The 25,334-nt window shown below is 56.4% G+C and overlaps 10 protein-coding genes across 10 annotated transcripts; 4 read left to right on the forward strand and 6 right to left on the reverse strand.

Moving 5' to 3' along the window:
* Positions 1-83: 83 nt before the first annotated feature.
* On the reverse strand, positions 84-2,789 carry B0I36DRAFT_311720 (chitinase). The gene is made up of 8 exons (XM_046152402.1): positions 2,418-2,789; positions 2,201-2,353; positions 2,011-2,144; positions 1,490-1,935; positions 1,317-1,404; positions 1,109-1,258; positions 766-1,030; positions 84-658 (listed from the first exon to the last, which is right to left on the reverse strand). Exons 1-8 carry the CDS (start codon positions 2,624-2,626, stop codon positions 508-510), a joined length of 1,596 nt encoding a protein of 531 aa, XP_046018954.1. The 5' UTR covers positions 2,627-2,789; the 3' UTR covers positions 84-507.
* Positions 2,790-4,042: 1,253 nt separating this feature from the next.
* On the forward strand, positions 4,043-7,164 carry B0I36DRAFT_311722 (SGNH hydrolase-type esterase domain-containing protein). The gene is made up of 5 exons (XM_046152403.1): positions 4,043-4,836; positions 4,932-4,963; positions 5,061-5,420; positions 5,491-5,621; positions 5,699-7,164. Exons 1-5 carry the CDS (start codon positions 4,417-4,419, stop codon positions 6,700-6,702), a joined length of 1,947 nt encoding a protein of 648 aa, XP_046018955.1. The 5' UTR covers positions 4,043-4,416; the 3' UTR covers positions 6,703-7,164.
* Positions 7,165-7,932: 768 nt separating this feature from the next.
* On the forward strand, positions 7,933-8,839 carry B0I36DRAFT_344564 (uncharacterized protein; the record flags this gene model as incomplete). The annotated part of the gene is made up of 3 exons (XM_046156274.1): positions 7,933-7,995; positions 8,198-8,614; positions 8,753-8,839. The coding sequence occupies 3 exons, from the start codon at positions 7,933-7,935 to the stop codon at positions 8,837-8,839; spliced, it is 567 nt and encodes a 188-aa protein (XP_046018956.1).
* Positions 8,840-9,603: 764 nt separating this feature from the next.
* Positions 9,604-10,941, forward strand: B0I36DRAFT_311727 (uncharacterized protein). The gene is made up of 3 exons (XM_046152404.1): positions 9,604-10,266; positions 10,394-10,429; positions 10,488-10,941. The coding sequence occupies exons 1-3, from the start codon at positions 9,840-9,842 to the stop codon at positions 10,772-10,774; spliced, it is 750 nt and encodes a 249-aa protein (XP_046018957.1). The 5' UTR covers positions 9,604-9,839; the 3' UTR covers positions 10,775-10,941.
* An 87-nt stretch (positions 10,942-11,028) lies between these two features.
* On the reverse strand, positions 11,029-11,508 carry B0I36DRAFT_344566 (uncharacterized protein; the record flags this gene model as incomplete). The annotated part of the gene is made up of 1 exon (XM_046156275.1): positions 11,029-11,508. One exon carries the CDS (start codon positions 11,506-11,508, stop codon positions 11,029-11,031), a length of 480 nt encoding a protein of 159 aa, XP_046018958.1.
* A 492-nt stretch (positions 11,509-12,000) lies between these two features.
* B0I36DRAFT_311732 (uncharacterized protein) lies at positions 12,001-14,281 on the reverse strand. The gene has a single exon (XM_046152405.1). The coding sequence runs from the start codon at positions 13,900-13,902 to the stop codon at positions 12,196-12,198; it is 1,707 nt and encodes a 568-aa protein (XP_046018959.1). The 5' UTR covers positions 13,903-14,281; the 3' UTR covers positions 12,001-12,195.
* Positions 14,282-15,652: 1,371 nt separating this feature from the next.
* Positions 15,653-16,922, forward strand: B0I36DRAFT_344568 (Alpha/Beta hydrolase protein; the record flags this gene model as incomplete). The annotated part of the gene is made up of 2 exons (XM_046156276.1): positions 15,653-15,861; positions 15,944-16,922. 2 exons carry the CDS (start codon positions 15,653-15,655, stop codon positions 16,920-16,922), a joined length of 1,188 nt encoding a protein of 395 aa, XP_046018960.1.
* A 40-nt stretch (positions 16,923-16,962) lies between these two features.
* B0I36DRAFT_358137 (uncharacterized protein) lies at positions 16,963-17,442 on the reverse strand (the record flags this gene model as incomplete). Its single annotated transcript, XM_046157914.1, has 2 exons — positions 16,963-16,994; positions 17,214-17,442. The coding sequence occupies 2 exons, from the start codon at positions 17,440-17,442 to the stop codon at positions 16,963-16,965; spliced, it is 261 nt and encodes an 86-aa protein (XP_046018961.1).
* A 2,619-nt stretch (positions 17,443-20,061) lies between these two features.
* On the reverse strand, positions 20,062-21,320 carry B0I36DRAFT_358138 (Alpha/Beta hydrolase protein; the record flags this gene model as incomplete). Its single annotated transcript, XM_046157915.1, has 2 exons — positions 20,062-20,753; positions 20,834-21,320. 2 exons carry the CDS (start codon positions 21,318-21,320, stop codon positions 20,062-20,064), a joined length of 1,179 nt encoding a protein of 392 aa, XP_046018962.1.
* Positions 21,321-23,223: 1,903 nt separating this feature from the next.
* Positions 23,224-25,248, reverse strand: B0I36DRAFT_344570 (biotin-protein ligase; the record flags this gene model as incomplete). Its single annotated transcript, XM_046156277.1, has 1 exon — positions 23,224-25,248. One exon carries the CDS (start codon positions 25,246-25,248, stop codon positions 23,224-23,226), a length of 2,025 nt encoding a protein of 674 aa, XP_046018963.1.
* Positions 25,249-25,334: the final 86 nt, after the last annotated feature.

Consider the following 25,334-nt stretch of genomic DNA (forward strand, 5'->3'; position numbering starts at 1 on the left):
CCGTACCTTGGACTGAGCAGCTCCGTCTTGGTTCCTTCGGGAGACTAGGGGTTGGGTTTTCTTTGGGGTTGGGGGTTGGGGCGGGGGTCGTTCTTACGGTGGGGGTTGGTCTGAGATCTTGTATGTAGCTCAAGGGGGCGCATCGCTTCAATATGAAGGTGTTTGTATAACTCCCGGGGTGGCATTATATCGAAGCCACAGGTAGTGACTGGTCAATATTATATATCTCGATTTTAAGTACAGTCTTGGGTATGTTACTCTGTGACTCGCCCCTCGCCCGTGATATAATAAGTTTCACTATGAGCACTAGACACGGATCTGAGCGCGATGTTCTGTACGTGAGATACACCAGTTGCCAATTTCAAATCGAGACTATCTCTTAAGTCCATGTCTAGGCTCTCCACCAACTCTTTATGCAGCAGTGGTTCAAGGGCTGTCTGCTGGAATCAAACCGTTCGACAGTAGAAGAATTGCAGTTTGCATTCTCGATCGCCTGCTCCACCAGCCTCATGTAGACCCAATCAAGTACTCCACATTGCGGGTCTGCATGTCCCACTCCGTCTCGAACGGCATTACCATACTCTTGTTGCGCTTGATGTTGGCGCCCAGGGCCTCGATCAGAGTGCCATCGTCTAGGTCGATGGCCCAAACCATAGTCCTGTCACGGCCAGTGCTGCATTAGCGCTACACATTCTCATAACAAGGACTAGGAAAGGAAGGGGAATACGGAGAGGAATATAACAAGCAAGCGAGACAAAGACTTACCCTCCAAGGCATCTCTCATTAGCATGATCAATCTTGAGCTTGAGCGTCTCGGCATCGTCCCAGCTGACCCACTGCCGATCACCCCAGGTGGCAATCTTGCAGGCGGCGACCGGGTCGAACGTGACTGTCGCGCCCCTGTTCTCAACAATGTCGTGGATCTCGGCGGCAGACAACACACCGGCGGTGTCCGTGCACGTGCCGTTCGCGGCACCGGACGCAAAGGGGCAGCCTGCGGCCATGCAGTTGGCGTCCTTCATCGTGAAGCCTGCAATCGTGCGGAGAATGGTGAGTATTTGATATTCGTCTGCGGAGGAAATGGGTAAGAAAAGCGGAGAGAGCTTACTGCGTCCATAGAAGCCCAGGCCCATAACCACTCTGTCCGGGTTGACGTTATTACGCCACAGCAGGTTCAAGCCCAAGTCAATCTCCGTCAGGTTAGTGTGCGCGTAGGCGAAAGAACCGATGGAGTGGACCGTGCTGTCCCAGACACCGTCTGCATATCGTGGTGGTGTTAGCGCATGAGTTGCAGAGAAGCAGCTGATCAGACGCACGGATATCATAAGTCATAATGTTGAACCAGTCGAGGTATGGCTCCAGCTCCTTGAGGTTGAAGCCGCGGAGGTACCAATACGATGCTGGCTAGAATTGGTGAACGAGCTGGCGTTAGCTGAGACTGTACCCTGCAAACCCAAAAACAAGTGATGGCTGGTTGGTGATTACATACCAGCGTCATCGTTATGCCCCATGCGCGTCCTGAGCTGTTCAGACGCTCGCGCAGCCTCCGGCAAAACGTTACATAATTATCGAAATCTTCGGGGATACCACCGCGGTCCTCAGCCATCGGGTACTCCCAATCGAGGTCAACGCCGTCGAAGCCATTATTAGTCATAAAGGTAAGGAGAGACTCGAAGAATACATCCTGCGCAGCTGTCGACTTAGCCAGGTCTGAGAACGTGGTTCGGTACGGACCAGGGTCGTTCATGGCCCAACCACCAATGGCGATCCAGACTTGAAGTCCAGGCTGGCCGGCTTTGAGCGCAGTAACGCGCTTATAGCGGGCCGCCGTCCCCTCGTCCATGGGCGCGATGCGGAACGTGTTGGGGTCGATGAGGGCAAAGGCAAAGTTGATATGCGTGTACCAGCCTAGGGGGATGTCCTCGGGCTCCATGTCTGTTCGGGGCAGATTACGCAGAGTCAGCTTGAACATGCCAAAGAAATCGATATCTATCACATTGAGCAACTTACTGCCGCAAGGTCTCTTATAGTTCCAGCCCTCGTAGTACCCGATAGTGCGCTTGTCGGAGCTGGAACCGCTGCACTTGGGGTTTGGCACAGTCTTGCCATCGCAGAAGTCTGCCGTCGTCCCGCAGAAGCCAAACCTGCCCGCGAGTGTCAATCTCGACGAATATTCGTATGGTCAGATGAATCCACTTACTTTGAGCAGCAGACGTTGAGAGGGCAGGTCGATGCATTGGACCACTGCATTCCCCAGCCCGGGTCGCACTCGCTCTTCTCATTGCACTGGCCGGTACAGTCTTTGCCGCAGTAGTCGGGGCCCATGCCACAGACACCATTGCCCTCATCGTCACTAGGAAAAGGTTAGTACACAGATAATGCCTTTGCGACCACCACCTCAACAGGGCTTTACATACAGCGGGCCGCAGCAACCAAGTTTGCATGGCTTGGCCTTGCTGCAGGTGTAGTCTGGCTTCTCGCCGTCTTCTGCGGCTATCGCAAACCCTGTCTGCTCGACAACGTCGGCGAACAAGAGACCATCATCGCCATCGGCGAGGACATGCGAGGCCCCTAGGAAGACACCAAGCAGGAGAGCTGCGAGGGATAACTGCTTCTGCGACTTCATCGTGGTGCAAATGTGAGTGAAAGCTTTTGCTCGCTAGTTGTCGTTGCTGGCTGATCAACAGCAAGACTGCAATACCAAAACAAGATGAAGGATAGCAGCAGAGTCAAGGCAGGACATCCACGACTGAAGCAGAACTTGCAGAGCCAATCTCCATGGGATACGGGTTGACCCCTCAGTCGAGGCCATTACAGCTTGTCATCATGGCAGAATTCTGCCGGATCTTTTTCTGCCGCTCCGATCCCTGACAGGGGCCCTGCATGCATCCTTTGAGACCCCGGAGCTGACATGCACCCCATTGCTAGAAGCTGCATTACCCCTGCAGGATGCACAAGCCACGAACCAGCAGGGGGCCGGGAGTATTCCTCCGTCATACCGGACAACTCGTCCAGGTCTGAAAATACCGCCTAAACTATGAGTCAATGGCACGACAGCGGGGAAAGTCTGACCACTCCTACGAATGCTAGCCTGAGGAAAATCTGGTGGTTTCTCAGGAGGCGAGACGACCGTTGCAGCCGGAAGGATATTAAGCGGTCCGACTGCGGGTCAATTAATCTTCTCCTCAAAAGACCAGACTAGACCCTATCCCCTGTAATATGCTTATGAGTCTTACTTTAGCTTGCCGCTGGTGATGCGTTCAACGTCCGCCACTGCCTGAAGCTGGGTCATAGGCGCTCGAGCCAAACATCCCCATAGGTTCACGCGATCACATGCCGTAATGATGCTTGTTGATCCCGAGTATGTACCCACAGTTGCCCCTTGTTCTGGACCCTGCAGTCGACGGCGCTTGTCGTTATTCCAGCCACCAAGTATGTCAGCAAAGCCGAGAAGGCTGTTCCAGTGACAATAGCGGCCCACCTATTTACCCCTAGCATGATTAGCGGGGCTCCTCGGCAATTGTAACAGGCTATCAGCACAGACCGAAGCATTACAATGAGGATACATCCAATGTGTAGAACTTCTCTTTTGCCGCGACATAATCACGCTCAACGATACTGCACGAGACTTGTCGTCTCGTTGGACAATATTCTACATTTTTACCGGCAAAAGGGGTCACTGTAGCCCTCTCGGCTCCGACGGCATAGCGGCTGACGGCTTCCTCGTATACCCGGATAGCCTTTGATCCTGGTCGCAATGGCTCTGCCGTGTTGCGTTGCACTAGAAAAAGGGCGCTAAACCAGGATGTCCAACACACACTGTACGCATATTGTTCGCCATTGGGCAAGCTGACACGAGCCGCAGCCTGGGCCATTCCATGGCGCCGAGTTGTACATGAGACCAGGCATCCTGCCAGGGGCCGACGTGGCAGAAACTGGTCGGCTGGTTGGCCGGACCACAGCTCCGGGTCTTGACCGGCGCTTTATCGCCTTGGCCCGAAGCTTGTTCCCACACTCGTCGCCTTTGTCCGATTGCCATAAGCAGCTAATATACCCAAAGCAGACGAGTACTGCCACTATTGCCGAACCCCGACAGGTGCCCCTGCGTCGCAAAGATCTCCCGAGCATGGTCAGCTCGGTGCAGGGATGCGTCGGCCCTAAATGCTTATTTGCTCCACCGAGAGAAGGCTAATATCCTGGCATCACGTCCGTATATCCGCGGATGATGGGCAGACCGCTTCAACCGACGAATGCCGCGTCGACGAGCGCAGAAAGCAGGCCTACACTGAAGGCACTTTTCAGGGTTTTTCTTCTTCCCAGTCCTGCCCCGTCTTGCCGTCTGCTTTGCTTCCTCGGCGACCAGCAACAACACATGCATCTCAGTTGAGCTGATTCTCACCAGACTCGACGATCATCATGTTGAGCCAAACTGCTCTGAGTCTCCTCGCGTGGAGCTCAGTGCTCAGCTTGGGCTCCTCGTACATCCTCCCTCACGGCGCCGGCAAACAAGTGCTGGACACCCTCATGAAGCGAGCCACCGACCCGACCGAACTCGACTGGGTCAAGAACGTACTTGTAGTCGGAGACAGCTACACGGCCGCGATCGGTGCAGGCACGCCCTTGGGAGGTTTTCCGACCAACGACTGGTCGTGCGCGCGTTATGACCAAGGCTACCCGACTGTACTCAAAGACAAGATCGGGCCGAGCATCAAGAAGTTTGTGTACAAGGCATGCAGCGGAGATCGTTCTGAGGGCATCTATAAGCAAGTCACTGATGTGACCGATTCTGACTTCAACCTGGCTCTACTGACGGCTGGTGGAAATGATCTGTGTTTGGTACGTTTTGATTGCATGGCTACCAAATCCGTCGAGGCAACTTGCTCCCATGTGTGCACACAAGCGATGGCTAACCTGCGCGCGTTGCTGAATAGGCTGGCATGATCAAAGCCTGTGTTTTGGTGCCGTAAGTGGAACTACCATGCCACTACCAGACTGCGACGGCCGAAATATCATTGACTGGAGCAACATGAGCTAACACTGCCGGGGCGCAATCTCTACAGATTTGACGGTGACGCAGTCTGCGACACGGTCATCAAGAAGGCCGAGGAGAACATCAAGACCATTCTTAAGCCCAACATCAAGTCTATCCTGCTCAAGCTCAATGACCGGATGGCCAAGGACAGCGTAGTGGTAATGCTTGGCTATGCGCAGTTCTTCAACACGGACAACGAGGACGTGTGCACCAAGAACCAGGACTGGACACAGGCCATCCCCTTTATGAACTTCTGGGGCAAGAAGGGCATCCCGCTAGACATTGCCCTCCGCAAGCGCCTCAATAACCTCGTCATCGGCATCAACGACGCGACCAAGGAGGTTATACGTGATGTGCGGGACAACGGAAATGTCAAGTACAAGTTGAAGTAAGTCTGCTCTGGTTTTCCCTCTCATTAATCCTCCGCCCATGCTGACGCTTTTCTCGCCACCTCACAGATACGCCGACTGGGACAAGTGGGCCTATCAGGTGGTTCGCGGCCAGTACTGTGATCCCCAGGGCGACGGCACTTACCCCGACGCGAAGCAGCCCGATCTGCACTTTTTCAAGCCAGACACCAAGATCCCTCGTAAGTCCCTGCCATGTTTAGCCCCCTGGCCTGTCGATGACGACGCGCCCTTGCCCACAAGCTGACGCTCGTTGCAGCCTGGCAAAGCGAACTCCGCAAACGCGCAATGGACGCGTACAACGAAACCAGTATGGAGGAGGTCCACGCGCACATCATCTATGACTCTATCCTGTACAACTCGCCCGATCCCCGCGCAGCGGCGCTGCACGCGCTGGACCCCCGGGACGCACCGTCGCCCCCAGGCTGTCCTGGCGACGGGACCATCGCCTCCAAACTCAGCCTGCCCGACGTCTGGGCCAAGTGGTTCCACCCCAACGAGAAAGGCCACATGACCATGGCCTCGTTCGCCATGGACGCCATTGTCAAGGGCCGCGCTGAGGTCCTGGGCCAGGGTGAGACTTGCAATATCCGCAAAGACGAGTTCAAGTGCTGGTCGGCCGACGGGTCCAGGGGATACGTCCACCCTAAAGTCATGGACGGCAACTTCCGCGACTTTTGCAGCACGCTCGACGCGCCCAAGAACGAGATCAACTGGAAGCGGTCCAAGACGTACCAGACAGGCACACCAGACGAGGCGACCGTCTCTCTCGAGCTGGATAACGGCGTGGGCTCCTTTGATAAGGAGCTCTGCCTTAACTCGTTCAATAAGATTGTTAACGGGTGCGACGAGAAGACGGCCGACAACCCTATGATCTGGAAGTCTGGCGGTAAGTGGGTGCGCGGCGACTACACGTACCGCATCGACGTTAAGCGCTCGAACCGCAAGTGGCCGTACTACAAGGAGCCCATAGGCGACTGCAGGAGCGAGTACAAGTTCGTCCTCAACTCCATCTTCATCCACGGCGGCGGCTGGGCGACCGCCGACTTTGGCCAGGACACGCTCAAGAAGCGCGCGGGCGCGTGCATCGGGTCCACCCCGACGTCGTGGAAGTTCTGGTACTACGACCAGCCGGACAAGGACGGCTACGAGTGGGCCGCCAGCTTTAACACGCCCGTCTTCACCCGCTCTCGGTGCTTCGACAATGACAAGGTGCCCAACGAGTCGGGCGGGCATGTCGGCGGCTGTGGTGGAACTGGCTAGATGGGGCAGAGGGCGGATGAGACAAGGTCCTGCCCCTTGCGATGGTGTGGGCACTCCTCGTAATCAGCTTCACACTGTCGATATGAAAATGCAACTTCCTGGCCCTTATGTTTTCGAAAATTTGAGATGAGACGCCTTCTCTTGCTTACGTGGTTGTTCTGTCAGGAATATCCGCGAAAGATTCTGAAGACGTGTCGCGGTTCGCTTCTCACGGCTATCCAGTTGCATATGCGTGGCTTCGCTGACCATTGACTGACAATCTTGCTACAAGGGGATACTTTCGCCCTTGGTCACTCCTGGGTAAGGCCAGCGCTCATTCGATCAGCTCATATCGTCGATCGCATGACAGCCAGCAATGCGGGAAACCCATGCCGCCCCGTGGGGCCCAAGGAATTCCGCGCCGAGGCGGTGAAACCAGAAGTGCACATTCAGCGAACTGAAGCCAGGTTATGCTCAGTCGCAAATATGAAATAATTTCGCTTAATCCCTCATCCTCATCTGCTCTTATGCGTGACACTCACCGCAACACACTTCAAGAAGACCACTCGCTAGCTGTCTCGTTGAATTGTGTAGGTCTAGCTACGACGCCCTTCTGCAAAGACACTACAGCGCATACGAGGCCGCTGACTTGACCGCAATTCCCTTCTGCTACAGGAAGTCGAGATCATTCAAACCCGCTTCCTCGCCTGGTCGACCCTGCAACAGGAATCCGCATCTCAAGCGGGATGACTCCGCTGTCTCCAGTTGTGTGAACTGCTGACAGCGAACCAGACTCAGATTGCCTGGGAATGCGACCAGCTTCTCGCCACGGAGCGATTTCCGCTAGGACTAGGCCACCTTATTGGCTTGGAGATCGTATATCGGACCCTTCGTGCTCCTCTCGACGGCCAGCTGCGCATCAGCCAGGAAGAAAGCATTCCCGGCCGCGCACTGGTCGAACTGTGGTGACCGGTCGTGGGTGTCTACAGCAATTTGCGCATTTCCCGATGGTCTGACCGCCTGATCGCTCTTGCTGGTGCTGGAAAACATCTGCAAGACCACCTCGGCTGGGAATATGAGGCTGGCATGTATATGACCAATATTACCTCTCAGCTCACGTGGCGCCTGGAGGAGAAGAGCATGAAGACGCAACTGAGGGACCCCGAGAGGAGAAACAGGACGGCTAGTCGGCCGTTGCCACACCTGGCCCCGACCTGGTCATGGCTGTCTATAGACGGCCCGGTCACATTCATGCCGCAGTGGGGCATAGTCAAGTTCAGTGACAACGTACAGCACATGGATACAATTAGACGAGTAAGTCCATACAAGTGGGAAACAAAGCGCAGATTGCCCAGCATGCGACTGCCGCTAACGTGTGCCACGGGAGCACATATCACCCGAGCGTTGGATCCTTCCAGAGGATCTGAAAGAAGTACCACTATGCCGGTTACGGAGCTTGGAGCGCGGACAGTCACGAGAGGAGAGCTTGGGGCTGCTGAGTACCTCTGCTCTTCAGATGATTGGCTATCTGATTCCGGTCACATTGAAAAGCTCTGCCGATGTCATCGAGTGGTGCGACAAAAACAGGAATTCCAGCCATGATGGTGTGGCTAGGAGGACGAAATGTGTTCCATTTCCAGTCCCCTTCGATGATTCAGTGAAGGGATCCCAAGAACTTGCGTCACTTGCGTCACTTGGACACGAAGATCCGAACCACAAAACGAAGCCGTGTAAGCAAGATGTCTTCGAGATGGTGGTTGGTTGGGACCTTGTTGAGGAGTGCGATCCACTTGGCGAGCTGTTTCTTATGCCCGTGCACGAGCTGCTGGACCATCAACCCCGGGACATTTTCGAGATGTATACATATCGCAACGTCCATGGATTGTTGTTAACACGCTCTCGTGGCGGCGGCGGCTCGGCCACCAATCGGTTTGTAAGACGAGGTATTTTCAAGCTCGCGAGCTCGAAGCCGTATTTCGCCAGCTTCTGGCATGCAGCAATACGACTCGAACCGATTCCCGGGGTGCCACTGGTTGCAGACGACGGGGTACAGTGGCCTATGTTTTTATAGAAGGAAGGTGTTTCTGATTACAAGCAGGACTACGTGGGCATCCACAAACAGGACGGAAAGATGCAGTACCAGTTTGACCTCGTGTAATCAGTCAGTATATACCCATTGGTTTTGCACTGTGAATGACTTAGATTAGACCAGCAAAGTGGCTGTCATGGTTGAGGGACCTCCCAAAGCTCAAGTGGCTGCAAGCATTTGAACGACTTTCATGGAGAATGCGGGGACAGAAGTTCTGACGACCAGCAGCACGTCGCACCTGGGTTCGAATTCTTTGGGTTGATTGATCAGACACTATCTCAAATTAGAGCGACAGGCATATGCAGAACGAAGAGGAGCTACAGGTCTGAGGCGGCTACGTTTTGTTTTCAGTCCATGTTTCATGCTCTTCTCCTGCCGTCTAGGCGGCTCCATTCGGGGAAGCTCTTCTGTACCACGTCTATGCGCTCTGAGAAAGCATCTTACGCCCACACCGCTTGTCTAGTAAGTGTGGCCCGCAACGGCTGTCTGTGCACCGCAATTTTAAGGCTCTCGAGAAAGTTGTATTTAGCCACATCAATGTGGCTGTACTGCTTGGCTATTCAGCAGGGTTCCACTGCAATCTTGGACGACCATTGGAGGGTTCTCGGTCCGTTCTCTACATGGTCCTTGCCAAGAGCCACTGCGGCCGAGTGCCTTGCACAAGGATCCAGGGATAGCAGCGGTGCATGCCAGCATTTTCCCCACAGAATTAGCTCTTTACAGCAACACTACCAAATTAGGCAGATCCCGCCTTGCCTACGTTAGCGTATGAAATATTTTTACCGCGGGAAATCAAGCGTTTGCGGAAGGAGGGTATGGCAAAACCTCCTTGGCATAATCAGGCCAGGAGCAATGCCCCTCTGTGCACGAGCAACAACTATGTTTAGGCACGCCAGCCATTTGTCGAGCTGCGGACAACATATGCCAATGCTTGGCAGGCCCCAGAAGTAGTGGGCGAGCACATAGACAACAAGACTACATGCTAGCCAGAAAGGGCGGGCACACCCGAGACTAAAGCACCAGGTATACGAATGTTTCTGTGCAGGTGAGGACCTTGAGCCAGATCGAAATGTATATAAGCCCAGAATATCCCAAGCCACAAGCACCTTTGCTCGCTCAAACTACTCAGATCTGTACCACAACATCCTCTCAAAAAAGAAAAATGCACACAATCACTCTCCGAAGTGCTACGGCACTTATCACGACGTTCTTTGCTCTGTTCCCCGGCCCCGCGCAGGCCAACTTCGACATCTACAGAACCCAGATCTACTGGGGTAACAGACCGTCTATCTCGTGGCAGTTCTGGGAGGCCGAGGCGCCCAACGACTGCAACAAGCTCATCGCGCAGGGTTTGAGGGACGACATCAGCGGCAAAGACCCCCTAGACGTGCTCTGGAGCGTTTCGTGCCAGGGCAGTGGCTGCGCTGAATCCACTCCGCCTGGGGACATCGACGTGCTGAAGTTGAAGCTCAGTCCTAATCCGCTTTTGTACTGGAGTGAGTTTTGTCTCTCTTCTTCAAACACGCTGAATTAGCTTTTGTTGCCCGGGACAGGGTCTTTTCAGCTTGGTGTAACACGCGTGGTTGTGCTGTAGGCTAACGCTGGCGTCTTGCGCAAATATAGCACTGTACAAGGACCGCAACTGGTCCATGATTGGTCGTAAGTGGCAACCCTTTTCGTCCACGTCGCAACCTGAATCCCTGTTGACACTGAAAAGAGGACGGCAACTCCTACGGAGACTGCATGGTATTTCCTCATGGCGATGTAGACTGCTGGTATGGCCCGTACCACATCCGATCGCGGCGCAAGTTTCGCTGCCTCACCCGGTTTACGGCGGACAATATCAACAAAGGCACCATGCCGAGTAAGCGTGCTGAGATCGAGGGGGAGCCGCAAGGTCAGGAGCAGGAGCAGAGAGGGCGATCGCTCACGTTTGAGGAGCTGATTGCGAAGCAGTTCGGGACGAGCCCTTCGGGCTTGGTGCCCAAGGCTTATACTGCATAGAAGGTTGGTCGTGGCTCATTCACCAACGTGAGGAGCGTCGCTTCGGGGCATCGCACGAATTCTTCGATGGCTTCAGCATCAAAAGCGATAGCAGCATTTACTGTATGAAATGTCATTATAGATTCTTCCCTTCATAGCCCAGGTTCTATTTCGTGATTGACAAACAGCACTGGGTCTGCAGACGTTCCCCCCCTTCTGCGCCGCTATATTTGCCCGGCAAAGTCCTACACCTTCATACCGGAACCGCATCCCGATCATTGCGACTTGTCCCATTCCTTTTGCTCACGCAAAAAGTCCTCCTTTAGCCTTTGATACACCTCGTCCCGCTTACACCGTTCCCACACCTTCTTGAACACCAGACTCGCCTCCTCCTTCTCTGCTTTGCCCTGGTGGTTCTCACTCCTGGGCAGCTCCTCGCGCGACGTGGTGCCCTTCTTGTACTTGCGCCCGCCCGCGTGGTTCGCGTACCTCTTGGCCCGCGTCATGCCCATCTGGATAAACTTGCGCGCCATGTCCATGCCCACAAAGTCCCCCTCGGCGCCGAACTGCCGGAACTCCCGCCACAGGGCCGCGGAGCTCGTGACGGCGATGGGCACCGTGCGGAAGCGCCAGAGCGGCAGGAGGAAGGACTTGTAGGGCTCAAAGGTGAGCACGCCTTGCTCGCCGCGGGCGATGCGGTAGCTCATGCGGACTGTGTGGGGGACGGTCTTGATGAGCGGCTGGGAAGATGGCATGGCGGCCGTGTCGTGTTTGACATGTGGCCCTGGCTCTGGGGGCGGGGATTCCTGCTTCGGTGTTGTTGACTCTTGTCTGGGCTTGTCCGTACTACTGTCCCGCGGTGGTGGTTGTGGTGGATGAGTCCCATCCTTTGGCTTGGGGCTCTTGCGCCGCGTGGCTTCACGTGCCGATTTGGTCGACGCTGCGCGCGTCTTTGGCGCCATCGATGCCCCTTCGTAACTTCTTAGAAAAAGCCGGCGTTATGCAGTTTTGTTTTGATCTCCGTTCTTTATCTCATTTCACAATCAGCGTGGTTTATTCGTCGGGGTCTGCTAAGGGTTGGTCTTGGTGTGCTATGGTGGATGTGGTGATGTCATGGGTGGTTGTCGCACGTGGCAGACAGACACTGACCGCTAAGCCGCTCCTATGAATTTGATGCCCGTGACACATGCCAGCAGTATCTCGGAAAACCACGATCACTCATCACTTATCATATTCTGCAAAGAAAGTCACGGGCTTATTATTCTCGGCACACACCAACATCATGGCTCCTGCACCTATAGCTTTCTATACATCTAAATATTGGGATTATGCGGAACAGGCTCGAAGGCGAGTTGCGAGGCCTGCTCGGGATGACTGCTAAAGGGAGATCTAATGCTAGTGAAATATCAGGTACACGATCGAACGTTTGTCCAATGAGCTCTTTACAAAATCCTCTTGACCGAGAAAGGGTTCGGCGTAAAAGTCCCGTTCGGGTCCGCCTTGCCTCTAGCACGCCCGATCCGCTCGTACACCTCCTTGCTGTCGTAGTACTTGCGCCAGATCTTCTCGTCGCCCAGGTCCCAGTCATACGAGCCCCACAGCGTCGCGCGCTCGGCGTTCTTGCTGAAGGAGCTGTCCGGCCCGGTCATGACCTCGTCGTTCTTTGCCTGCCACGCCTCCGCCATGGCTTTGGCCTTGGGGTTCGGCTCGTAAAAGCAGTCGAGCACCTGCGTGATCCTAGAGTCCCGCCAGGCATAGCTCGTGCCGTTGTCCTTGTTGGCGCGGAATTGCGAGTGCTTGCCGCCGTAGACCTGGATCTGCGCGACGAGCTTGTTGCTAAGGTACTGCTCGTAGTCGTCGTCTCCTTCGTTCGAGTCGAGAAAGTGCTTCTCGTTGTAGATGAGGTCGATACGGTCCACCACCGCGTCGACCCAGTTGTCCTTGACGAGCGTCTTTGAGGCGGTCGTGTACGCGCGCTTGACGTACGGCAGCTCAAACTCGCGCTCCTTGTCCATGATCCACTTTCCCGACATCTGCGCCATGTCCTCGTCGAACTCGGAGAAGAGCAGCGACTCGTTGCCGAAGAAGCCCTTGAGCTCGCGGAACTTTTCGAACCACGCCTCGACGGACTCGTCGTACTTGTCTGTCGGAGAGGTCGGGCACCACGAGGCGTACAGGATGATGCTCGCGGGGAAGCTGCCGTTCAGCCAGGTCAGGAACTCGTCGGCAAAGTGCTGCTTGATCTTGTCCTGGATCTTCTCCCAAACATGCGCGTCCCGGAGGGTGGGGAAGAGGTATGTGATGGGGAACTCTGTGCTCATGACGCTCACGCAGAGGTCAAAGCCTCGTGGCACGGAGTCGTCATCAGCCATCTCGGCAACAAAGTTGAGCAGCCGCCGCAGAATGGGCTCCGAATATATCCAGAGCGCCTTGATTCCGTGGGGGCCTTTGAAGCCGTTGGGACCGGCCACGGTGCCCATGTAGTGCGAGGCCTGGTAGACTTCCAGTGTGTAGTGGGTGATGATGCCAAAGTTTCCTGGGCTGCCGCCGCAGATGGAAAAGAAGAGCTCCGGGTCAGATTCCTTGGTGATGTCGCGGATCACGCCGTCGTGGCAGATCATGCGAATTGTCCGGATGTGGTCGCCAAACAGGCCGAAGCCGCGGCCCATCTGGCCAACGCCACCCGTCTGTCCGTGTCCGCCGATGCATACCGATGCACACTGGCCATGGGGCACAAAGAGGCCGTTGTGTGTGAGGTACTCGTTGAAGTCTTTGAGCTTGTTGCTGACTCCAGCATAGACAAGTGTCCGCCCAGCATCGAGCTTGTTAGTTGGCTCGATGACCATGAGGTCCTTGTATGTGCTACCGAGGTCGAGCTGGATGTTCTTGCCGCTGGTTGACGATGCGCCACTGTACTGGTGGCCGCCAGACTTGATGGCCACGGCGACATTGTTCTCGACGGCCCAGCGGAGCGCCCTGATTACATCCTCGTCGTCTTTGGGCTGGATGATGGCGCTGGGGTGCATGTCATGCTCCTCGCCGTGCGAGGATGTTGCGTATTGCTCGTTGAAGAATGCATAGTCGCGTTTCTCGGCTGCCGTGCCGTCACGCAGATACTGCATGCCCTGGACGCCTTGGATGCGGACCATTGTGAAGATGTGAAGGGAAAAGCAGAAATGATTTCGAAATGGACTGTAAATTACCCCTGGATGGAGGGAGATGAGAGTGACTGGCTAGACACATGTAAATGCATCCAACCGCTCTACGGGTCCAGGTCTGGCTTTTTGTAGCCAGCACCAGGCACAGGCAGCCAGGCAGGCTTCACGTCATTTGCCTGACACACGCTGAAGGCAGGGTCGCGGCCCAGTTCAGCCTTACGGGGCTTATGCATCGGTTTGGTCGGGTTCGGTGAACGCCGATGGCGTCGTGAGGGCGCTGACTGACCACAGGTGCCGGGACGGGAGCACTACCCACATGCCGTGACGGGAAGAAATATGACACCAAGTACCAGGATTGGGCGTCCCAGGCCAGTGAGATCAGACGATTGGTCCCCGATCCAAGGGAGTGGCGGCCGCTCGGCAGAGCCCGCTGCGCCGGGAGGCCATGTTGACCGCAGGGCTGCCTTGGTGTTTCTCCACATCCTTGGGGGCCAAGGACCCTTTGCCTGGGTCTCCGCAGCCAAATTGGAGGCAAGAGCAGGCTTCTGCACCTGGGCGGGCACATTGGGGCTGTGTGCCTGTTGCTTTGCAGCGACATGGTTGGCCGCGCTGTGCTATGGCGACCAACACTGCTCAGCCGCACCTGACATGTAGGGGACGTTGCAGATTGGACAAGGCAGTCAGCCAGGATTGTGTCGTCTGCTTTTACGGTTTCGTAAGGGCTGTTTGGTCACTGAAGAAACACCGTAAGTGCGGTACTCCCAAGAGCCGGCTTCCTTAGTGCTTCGGTAAGCGGAGCGGCGCAGCACAGGTGGCGCCATCCCTCTGACTGGTCCTCGAACGACTTTTTGATCTCTCCGCACAAGAACATGTCATCATGGTTGCGACCATCGGCCTGGAGCGTCTCACTCTTCCATAAAGGCACTGTTGCCAGAAGACTTGACAAACCTGGGGAAAACCGTTGTGCTGGCCTTTAAGGACACGCGAGGGGATTATTAGAACCGATGTCCGGCCCAAAATAATAAAAACCGCGTGTAAGCGTGGGTGCATTCCTCGGCGGCTAGGCAGGCGACCTGTCCTCTCTGTCACAATATTACCAAGTCGTCGAGTCACAGACCGGCACTTTGTCGCTGCATGGCCTAGGCACGTGGAACACCCGCCTTTTGCCTGCATAGCCGGTAGGCTGCCTCGAGCGTCCGACTGGGGCGGCTGGGGAGCAAATGTAGAATCGCAGCAGCCGGGGGCTGTGGCGGAACGCGCTTCCGTGCTGTTCCCCACCAGTGAGGCTTTTCAGTCTGACCAAAATCTCACTCACTTATTGGGGCATAGTGCAGGCTATACAAGTGTATGCGAAAGAGCACATCTACAACGAACATCACGACAAAATCCCATCGTTTCAGATCTTCGGCGTCCTTATCGCACACAAGAATCCTCATAGCATTTGAAGACCATCCCTACACCTTGGCACCATGACGCGTAGACCATGGCCGTCCCAGCCCCCAAAAGACCCTGGCAAGTTCTCCGCACCGGGACGGCTGCTCATTGGCGCAACTTGTACGAATCCGCCTTGATTGCGCTGGTTTGAGCTTACCTGTTTATACTCGTGTGGGTTTGGCTGCATGGCTCGCGGGGGTCGTCGTCCGCTCTCACAACCTCCTCTCGCCCTCGCCACACCTCTGAATACAGGCGTCTGGCATAACCGCCTAACTGCCAGTACCCACGCTGGAGAGCCACGACCGCCATGACGGATCTTGCAGCGCCCGGCGAGCTCGCCGTGCAACCGCACTTCTCATTCTTTCAAGCTCTGCGGCACGGAGCCATCGCGTGGTCCGTCAAGGGCCTCGTCAACTCCATGCTGACCTTCAGACAGCTGTCGCAATGGTGGAACAAAGGCCCCAACGTGCCCGACATGGTCAAGACATATCCGTGCCGGCCATCGTTGCCCATTAGGTACTTTCTCTACAAGACATCTGTCCCCCCAGGGGGTTTTTCGCGTGCTCAGAACCGCCACTAACCCAGCATAAAACCTAAGAATCTTCTTCCCCAAGGGTTACGAGCGCAACAGCAACACCAAGCTGCCCACGCTCTTCATGGTCCACGGCGGCGGCTTCCTCGTCGGGGACCCGTCCGACGACGACCTCGTGAACCGGCGCTTCGCCGACACGCACGGCTTCCTGGTCATCGAGCTCAACTACCGCAAGGGCCCCGGCTCCCCGTTCCCCGTCGGGCTGCGCGACCTCGAGGCGATCCTCATCGCGCTGTACAGCGACCTCAACGCCAGGGAGGACATCCCGGCCACGGAGCGCCTGCCCATCGACCAGGGCCGCGTCGCCATCAGCGGCTTCTCCGCGGGCGCCTGCATCGCCCTGGGCGCGTGCCAGCTGCCCTCGATCCAGGAGAAGGTGCGCTTCTCCGCCGTGATCCCCGTGTACCCCGTCGTCGACCAGAGCATCAAGCCCGGCGAGCGCGCGCTGCGGCGCCACTACAAGACCACCTTTCCGGGGCTGCGGGGGAACCCGACGGACCTGCTGGCCCGGTTGTCGCCGTACTTTGTGTGGAGCTACCTCCCCTACGGCCAGGACCTGCGCGACCCGCTGCTCTCGCCCGCGTACGCGGCGCGCGAGGAGCTGCCCAGGGGTGTGTTCGTGGTCGGGGCCGAGCTCGACCAGCTGTGTCACGAGGGCTGGCGGCTCGCGTGCAGGCTCGGGGGTAAGAGGGTGCCGCCTGACTCCGCGGAGGAGAAGCCCGGCCAGGAGATGCCTGCCGCGGAAGCGGGCAAGTTGATCATGGGCAACGGGGACGAGAGGTTCTACTGGGAGAATGACGAGGAGGTGCAAGGGGTGAAGAAGTCGGTCCGGTGGTTGCTGATCCCCGACGCTGTGCACGGGTTCAACCTGATCCCGCCGAGTATGCATGCTGATCCCGGGGCTGTGGAGGATGCCAAGTCCAAGGCGATTGCGTATGAGAAGGTCGTGGCGGAGTGGTTGGTCAATGTGATCTGGAAGAAATGAGGCATCCTCGTTCTAAGCAAGCAATGATTATTTTCGTACTCTAGGTTCTCAAGCAAGCCTTCATCTTCTTGTCTACAAACATTCAGGAGTTTGAGGAAACTGGATGTGGCTATCTCAAATATTAGAGTCTATTATTGCGGGCATTCATGGGACCGTCTGGCCGCAAGCGCCTGAGTAGCAAGGTGTTTCATCGTCTTATTTATGTTTCTTGTAGAAATTGGATCCTCCTCAATCCTTTCCCATCCGTGTCTTTTCACAGCGCCTTGATATAAATAGGCTCATACGACGAACCCGCCCTTCCAAAATCCCAGGACGACGAGCTGCCAGGATAGACCCGCATCGAACTCAAAGAGGTGACAATCACTCTGATGCCGTTGCCCTCCTTGCTGATCGTGGCGTTGCGGATGTCGAGAAGCATGGCGAAGATAGCCCACAGAGCGCCCACAGCGGCAAGCTTGAGAATGGTGTCGAGCGCATGGTAGACGCGGTTTGAGCTGGAACTTGACGTCTTCTCGGCCATGGTGGATGTCGTTGGGGGTATTTTTCAATATATGTTTGGGTTGTCCTGCGCGTGGTAGGCGGTGTTGACAGGTGTTCTTGCTTGGGAACGGCTTGATTTTCGTGATTCAACCGATGTGAATAGCTTGGAATGCGCTTAGTTTTCGAGACTCGAGTGATAATGGTGGGAGTATTCTGGGGGCCTCCTAGAAGGCTCCCCTTTTGATTTATGTCACCCCAGAGACGACCTTAGCGAGCTCAGGATCTCCCTTGCCAAGGTACGGCTGAAGTAGCCGCACCACAACGCCAAGCCGTAAGCGTGCGTCTGCCCAGTGGGGAAGCAAGAAGAAGCAAGCATCGCTCCAGTAGCAACAGGGAAGGACCCTGCCGCTGGTTCCGATGAGGTCTTTCAGATCGGCAGTGCTTTGCTCCTGTTTGGCAGACGCGAACCTCGTTGGTTCAAATGCTCCGCCGTCTAGAGTTGGGACCGGTCCTTGGCGCACGGGCGATCGAGCGTTTCAGCCACAAATCAGAGACCTGTCCGTAGAAGGCTAGAATAAACAAGCCCCCTAATTACCTTCATTATACTCGGCCGGGATGTCAAAGGTGGAATCTGCACTTTGCCACCATCTCAACAAGGAATAACCAGCGACGACCCTATGACGCAACGTCTTCATGCCGTCACTACGTAGCTGAATATTCCATAGGCATTCCCCAGTCCCAGTCTAGCACGCTTTGCAAGCTGCGGATCTATCTGGCACTTTGCCTGTACTCTGTTAGTCAATAATCCCAGGAGTGGGTGGGAGAACGCCACCGATGGGTCTAGCGCGAATCATCATCCCTCGTGCAACAGCAGGTACAGATCTAAGCTTTGACAGCCCTGGATAAGCGTAATTTGCTCGTTGAATAATCTGCTGAAGCTGGATCGTGTAGATACGAGATCCGACACGAGCGCCTTCCATTCACATCGCCTGGCGAATAACACGCCAACTTGGGCTTGGTCTTTGTGAGTGAGGCTTGCGCGAATGCAGGAGGCACGCATCTCACACCGGCGAACCCGCTTGATGCTCGATGGGTGATTGGCAAACCGCAATATGGCCAGTTGTGACGACCTAAAGAAATTCAACTGAATCTGTCTGCCGGCACGGGGAGACCAACTTCACCTGCCTAGTACTGCCCAGCAGGCTACAATGTGGAACATGATGGTCGACTACAGCATTTAAGGCGAGCCGCTTTTCAGTCCTGTTTTATAATCTTCGACAAGCAGCTCTCCGTCTAGTCAGGGCCAGACTTTCGATCAAGGCTGTCAAAGGTGCTCCTGTCGCCTGCGGAGCTTCGCTGTTGATTGGGTCGCTTCAGTCTATATGTGCTGTCGCAGACAGACAAACAGATGAAAAGACAAACAGCAAAAGGGCGTAATAATGCCACATATTGGAGCGACTGGCAGCAGAGTTTCCTCGCGGATTCCAGGAACAGGAAACTCCTTGCAGGAAACCATCCAATTCTAGAACGCAGAGACAAACAAGAAGCGCATGACGATACAGCCTCTCTTTCTCTCTGTCTCTTTCTCTCTGTCTCTCTTGCGGGGGGCAAGTCCATAAGCCTAAACTGCCCAGGCCACTGGCCTCAAAGGGTGTCGAGGACAATAAGCTTGCGGCGACACACAACACAGTAGTCGTCAGCACGGTTTGGAACTGGGCCTACCAGCGCGCCCCCGCAGACGACGGTATTTGGCCTCGTGCTTCAGAGGACAGACAATATAAGGGCGGGAATGGTTGGACAAGCGCACGCGTAGTCAGTGATGGACAGAGAGAGATTGGGGGGGGGCAAGAGATGGTCAAACACGGGGCTTCCAACCGAGGCGCATCCGCGGATTGCTTGGATGAAATGCTAAATCATCAGCATTCTAGCCCTATCAAGGACCAGCTAGCACAATATTCACGAATAGAACAAAGCAACTGACTCGTCAGAATGTGTAAAAACCTCATATAAAAAGAGTTCACCGATATCGCGGGTCACACTTGACGTCAAGAGCATGCGGAAACGAGGAGGGGGGCCTTGTCGAAGCGAAACTAGATTATATATTAAAAGGAGTGTACTCGTTCTAACCCTGTCGACCGTTTATATATTCGTTCGCACGCCATGTGCTGTGCGTATGTATATATGCATACATATATATGTACGTATGTGTGTGGGTGTGTATATAGATATATATATATATCGCCACTCGCTCAAGCGCACCCAATTAAGATCTCCTTCCCCCCCTTCCACGTCTTCGCCCGATCAAGCGAGAAAAGAACTGCGGACCAAGGCGGCCACAGCAAGGCCATCAGACATAAAAAGAAGAGCGGACATTTCCTCGGTATTACGAAACAAAAAGACGAAAAAAAAAACGGGAGAAAGACTATGCCATACCAATATGCAGGCTCGATTACTCGCTCGCTCGATCATGATGCATCGTCTCTGCACTCTCGTCATCGTGTCGCGCTCTCTGGCTCTCTCTCTCTCGGATATGCTTTCTGGAGCTCCCGTGGGGTCAAGGAGAAGGGGAGGATTGCTGTTCGGCGAGCAAGAGGCAGCTGGCCCCTTTCACTATCCTCGGAAAAATGCCAACTGATGATTTGAGACCACCTCGCTCAATTTACAAAGCAAAAACCAGGGCGCTCAGGCCAGAGGCGACCAGGGCCCAAGCGGCGCCCGAGAGGCGCGCGGCCGCGTTGGGCGGCGGCGTGCTCGAGGGACTGACGTTGCCCTGGACTGGGTCTGTCGGGGTCGGGGTGGTGGAGGCGGGAGGCGCCGTGGTCGAGCCCGAGCTCTGACCGGGTGTCGAGGACGACGCGGGGCTGCTGCTCGTGGCCGCTGACGAGGACGCCTTGTCGGTCGAGGACGACGTGGGCTTGTCGGTCGTGGTGGCGGCGACGACGGCGGTGCTCTTGGTCCAGTCGGGGCTCATGGTGACGCCGCCGCTGGGCGTCTCGGTGCCAATCGTGGCGTAGTCCTGGACGGTGCCCGAGACGGACGTGGGGATGGCCGTGACGAAGCTGCCGCCCGTGTCCAGCTGGGCCTTCTTCTGCACCCACTGGGCAAAGTCGCCAGTCAGGCGGGCAAAGTAGGACAGGTGGTCCGCGACGACGGCGCCGTCCTTGAGGGACTTGTTGCCGCAGATGGGGTCCGTCTCGATGCACTCGTCGCGCAGGATGTCGGCCCAGCCGTCGAGAGCGGCCTTCTGGTCGCCCGTGCGGGGGAACATGCCAGACATGCCGGAACCGGTGCCGGTGTTGAAGGGCTCGCCGCCAGTGTGGCGGACGTTACCCGAAACGAGGACGGCAGCGACTGGGAACAGAAAGAAAAAAAGGTCAGCAATCGCTGCCAAGAGGCAAATAAAGTCTTGTAGAAGCGAAAGGTTGGCGTACTCATGTTGCCCGGCGCGTTTTCTCTGCTCAACGGAGGCGCAGAAGGCTGGACGCAGCCATTGTAGAATGTGCCACCCGCACCGGCGAGGATGTCGGTGATGACCTGGGCGCCGACCGAGTAGCCACCGAGAACGAGCTTGGACTTGGGACACCGGCTGGCGTAGGCGGCAAGCTGTGTGTGGCCGGCAATGACGCCGTCGTAGACAATCTGGCAGTAGAGGTCCGTGTAGCGGGCCGAGTAGAGGAGGTCCTCGTAGTCGCAGCTGTCGACGCCCTTGCAGATGGCGGCAACGAGGTCGCCCTGGCGGCCCGGGTAGGGCTCGTTGTTGCCGCGGGCGAGGAAGATGTGGACGTCGGAGCATTCCGCAGCGGCCCGGCGGGGCTCGTGTGAGTTGTTGTTTGCAATGTGTACGGCAGAGGCCCCCGCCGACGCGGCGAGCAGGGCGGCGGCTGCGGCCGCCCGTGTGCTGGCCCTCATGGTCACCATGGCTCCGAGAATTATGTGTGTTTGCCGCTGCTCGTCGTGCTGGAGAATACAACCGAAGAATATGCAAATGTCGTCGGGCAGGAGGAGAAGACGGAGGAGGAGAAGAAGACGGGCGGGAAACGACAGTACTTGGTAGCGAGGCCCAAGAGAGAGACAAGAGGTCGCCAGAGAGGAAGACGAACGGCATCACGGACCAACAGTGGGCGGCAGTGCGGACAATTATGGAAACGGGCGAGGGATGTGTCTGGAGGCGGGCAGGGTGTGTGTGCCGGGGTGCCCCTGGCCGCAAACACGAGATCCGAGGCCGACCCTGGTGGAGCACTGCGCGGCCTCTTGCGCACTCGCCGCCCATCCAGGCAGGCATCTCAGCCATCACGAGAGAAATCGGCGGGGCCTGTCTGGCGTCCAGGTGTTGCTATCATGGCCTAGGGAAGTCGCCGGCACACCAGCGCGCACGCTGCCAACCGCCACAATGGCCCCTGCCCCTGGCTAGACTATCCCCCACACCCACTGTCCAGCTGCCTTCTAGCACTCTTTGGGCCAAGCTGACGCCCGTGGCCGCCCCCTTAGCTCCGGTGCCATGCACGCAATAGTCCAAAGAAACCCGCCGAGGCGCGCGCCAGCCTCGCACAATAGGAATGGCCGCTCGCTATCATGATCGGTGGCGCCTGTTCGCCGATCTGATGACGACTCTCGAGCCTCTCTCCTCCCCGAAAAACCACCCCGAAAAATTCGACAACAAAAAAACCGGCCGCCCCGGTCGAGTGATAGGCGCAGAGCCCCAAGCGGCCCTCTGTCTCTCCGTTGGTGCCGCCGTTGCCCTTGGCTGCTGTCAGCAGCGACAAGCCCACAGATAGCAGTACGCTAGGCTGATCGCCATTTTTGTGATTGCGTCCGCCCGTCGGTCCCCTGTCTGTTCCGCATTTTCCTTTATCATCTGCCCCGTGCGCCCGACATGCAGCTCATCCATCGTCCTCGGCTATCTTGTTGCGATTGGCGTGGCATGCGCAAGCCAGAAGCCACACGACGACTGTACGTCGCAATTGACGTGCCCGAGATTTGAGTCGGTGCAAGTAAGTCCTCGGGCAGGTGGTGCATGAACTTGCAAGCCACCTGTGCAAGCCTCCATGCAAGGCACGTCGACGGCACTCTTTGTTCCCGGCCAGGCTCCTGCCCAGGATGGCCCTCCCCATGCGACCTTGCTTGGGTACTCCTTAATGCGGACATGGTTCTTCATTATCTGGGGGCCCTGCTGATCGGGGGTTCATGGTGGCCTGTCAGGGGGTCGGATCAGGGCGGCTGCATCCAAGTCATCATTGCCAAGCACGCTCGTCGCCGCATGCCAACAGGTCTTGAGGATTCCTGCCTCATCTGGCTCCTCCATAGATACAACGTGACCTGGCCCTCCATGTAGACCAATATCCTGATCCTGGCTCAGATCGCTTCCTCTCGATCCTGCTAGCCTCCAAAGGAACTTTTCCTCCTCGCCGGCGCCATCATCCCACTGCCCGGAACCTGATTGTGAGCTCACGGGGGCGCGGACCCCGTAAACAAGAACTCCATTGTCGTTGCAGGTGTGTTTCCGTGTCCAACTGACGCAACCGGACCACGAAGCATGAGTCAATCCATGGAAGCTCCCACATACGACGCAGACCCAGTTATGTCACTAGGCCCGACATGACAAGCCAAGTTTAGTGGTATAATGATGTCAAATGTGGGCGCGCGGTCAAAGCACGGGCGCGTGCCCACTGTTGCAGCACCACCACCAACAACCACGACGTGTTTCGGGCGCACTGCGTCATGCCTTCGGCTTCTTTGCTACTTCCACACACTTAGCGACCCCTGACCAGGCTCGGTTTTGTTTCGTCTCCGTACCGAACGACCGAGTCTCATCGTGAAATGGTCAGATTTTCCTCTTCACCAGCCCTTTGAAAAAGTCAAAGCTGTTCTCGTCGCTCTGCAGCGCCCACATTTTGCCGGTCGGCTTGTCGTCCCGATTTAATTCTTGCGCCATGAGCATGCCCCAATCGCGTGTAATGCCAACAATTCTGGCTTTCGCGCCAGCCTCCTGCTCGAGCGTGACGACCTGGTTCCCATGCAGCCAGCTGTCGTAGTAAGCGCCCTCCATCTCCCGGGTGAAGCCCTGCCGGACGAAATCCTTGTACAGCACTTCCATCTTTGAAATGAGCCCGGCAAGCAGCCTCTCAATGCTGAAAGGTGGCAAGTGCTTCGGCAACAGCGCATCGAGAGACGTAGTTGGCCGGCCGTTCGTCGTATTCAGTCCGATACCAAGGACAACCTGATAGTTGCCCGAGGAATATGCACAATTGGCAAGTATGCCACCGATCTTGACATATGAACGGGTCTTGGAGGTGTCCCGCGGATCAGCCGCATAGATATCGTTTGGCCACTTGAGCTTGACGGGAAGGTTCTCGTATCCTCTGCCGTACGACTTAATAGCCTGGATCACGGCAATCGCAGAGAGGTACTGTATGAAGACGATGGGTCGAGTCGCGGCAATCTGCGCCGGGTGGTTGATGACCACGGAGAACAGGAGAGAGCCAGGAGGAGCGATCCACACGTTGCTGCCGCGGCCTCGGGCAGCGACCGATGTTGTGGCTGTAAAAGTGAATCCGGACGGTAGTTTCGACAGCAGGCTGTTGTTCTTCTCGAGGAGGGTGTTGGTACTGGTAACCACTTCGCCGTATAAAAGATGATCCCCCCAGCTTTCAGACTTGGGGTCCTTCCTCCTAGCATCTCGAAGACCGGAAAAGTATGCTGCGTGGTTGAAGTATGGCGTTTCCTTGGGTTCGGGCCAAGCCTCGTCATGAATCACCACGTTCTTCACTATGGTGCTGTAATCTATCGTGCCCTGCTCGCTGGCGTCGACGGTCCCTGCGGTAGGCTGTATGGCGGTGGGCAAGGCTTGCTTCAGGCCGTTGACAGACCATCGCGTGTGGTGTTTCTCGAGATGGAAGGTATCTTGCTCGCCCTTGATGAAGTCTTCACCGTCCTCTCGAGAAATAATGTCGTCAAAGGTGCACACCAGATCGTCCACGTCCGGGCTGTTGATGCATGATAAGTGGAGTTTCGAGAGCGACGGGGTACTTGAAGTGCTTTGGCTTACTTCTAGGCCCAACTTTGTCAAGCAGGCCTTGAGAAAGTCGGTTCTTGTTTGATCAGACTCTCGAATCTCGGCGATCAGCGTGTCGTACCCGGGAATGCTATGCTGCGGGCTCAGATTGACCGCAGAGAATTCTGGATGGGGGCCAGTCAAGATGGCGGAGCCCAGGCCGACCTTGCTGAAGACAATTGCAGCCTTGTCCTGGCCACCGTCCACGTCGATATCGTCGCCGTACGTGGCAAGCACCTCGACATCTGCTCCTTCAGCCGGCGTTACGAAAACGGAGCCGCCATTGAAGTACGAGGTGAATTCATCCGGCACGGCTCCAGCGCTCTTGAAGGCGTCCTTGTTGGTCAGAATGCGGACGGCGCGTGCGCCTTTTTCGCTCTGGTACTGGAAGCCCTTAAAGGCACCCCCACGTGCGGTGCCGGGATAAAAGGCAAGCTCTCTGGAGCCGACGACCTCGAGGTGCTTGTCGCCCACCTCAAACTCGCATCTCTTGCTGCCGTAGTAGCCGCCCGCACAGAATCCCAGGTATGCACCGCCTTTGCGGACATACTGCTTGATGACGGAGTTGCCATGCCCGTTGAGCACCTTGCAGTAGCCGAGGTCGGCCCCGCCAGGGAAGACGAGGAGGGCGCAGGTCGATGTCCAGGGCTCTTTGAGGATGGCGGTCTCGGTGATGGGGATGACGGCGTAGTTTGGCGAGAGCAGGCGCCGCAGCGAGAAGAGGGCGTGCTTGACAGACTCGACGGTGCTGCCCGTGCCCGTGTAGACGAGCACGTTGAGCTTGCGGGCAGCCATGGTAGCACGGGACGAGCTTTAGCGGGGTTGGGACCTGGCCTTGCGGTCGCAGGGAATGGCCACAGACAACACGCAGAGGTTAATTG

This window comes from Microdochium trichocladiopsis (genome assembly GCF_020744255.1).
Source record: "Microdochium trichocladiopsis strain MPI-CAGE-CH-0230 chromosome Unknown B0I36scaffold_1, whole genome shotgun sequence".
In the NCBI taxonomy this organism is placed as follows: Eukaryota; Fungi; Ascomycota; class Sordariomycetes; order Xylariales; family Microdochiaceae; genus Microdochium; species Microdochium trichocladiopsis.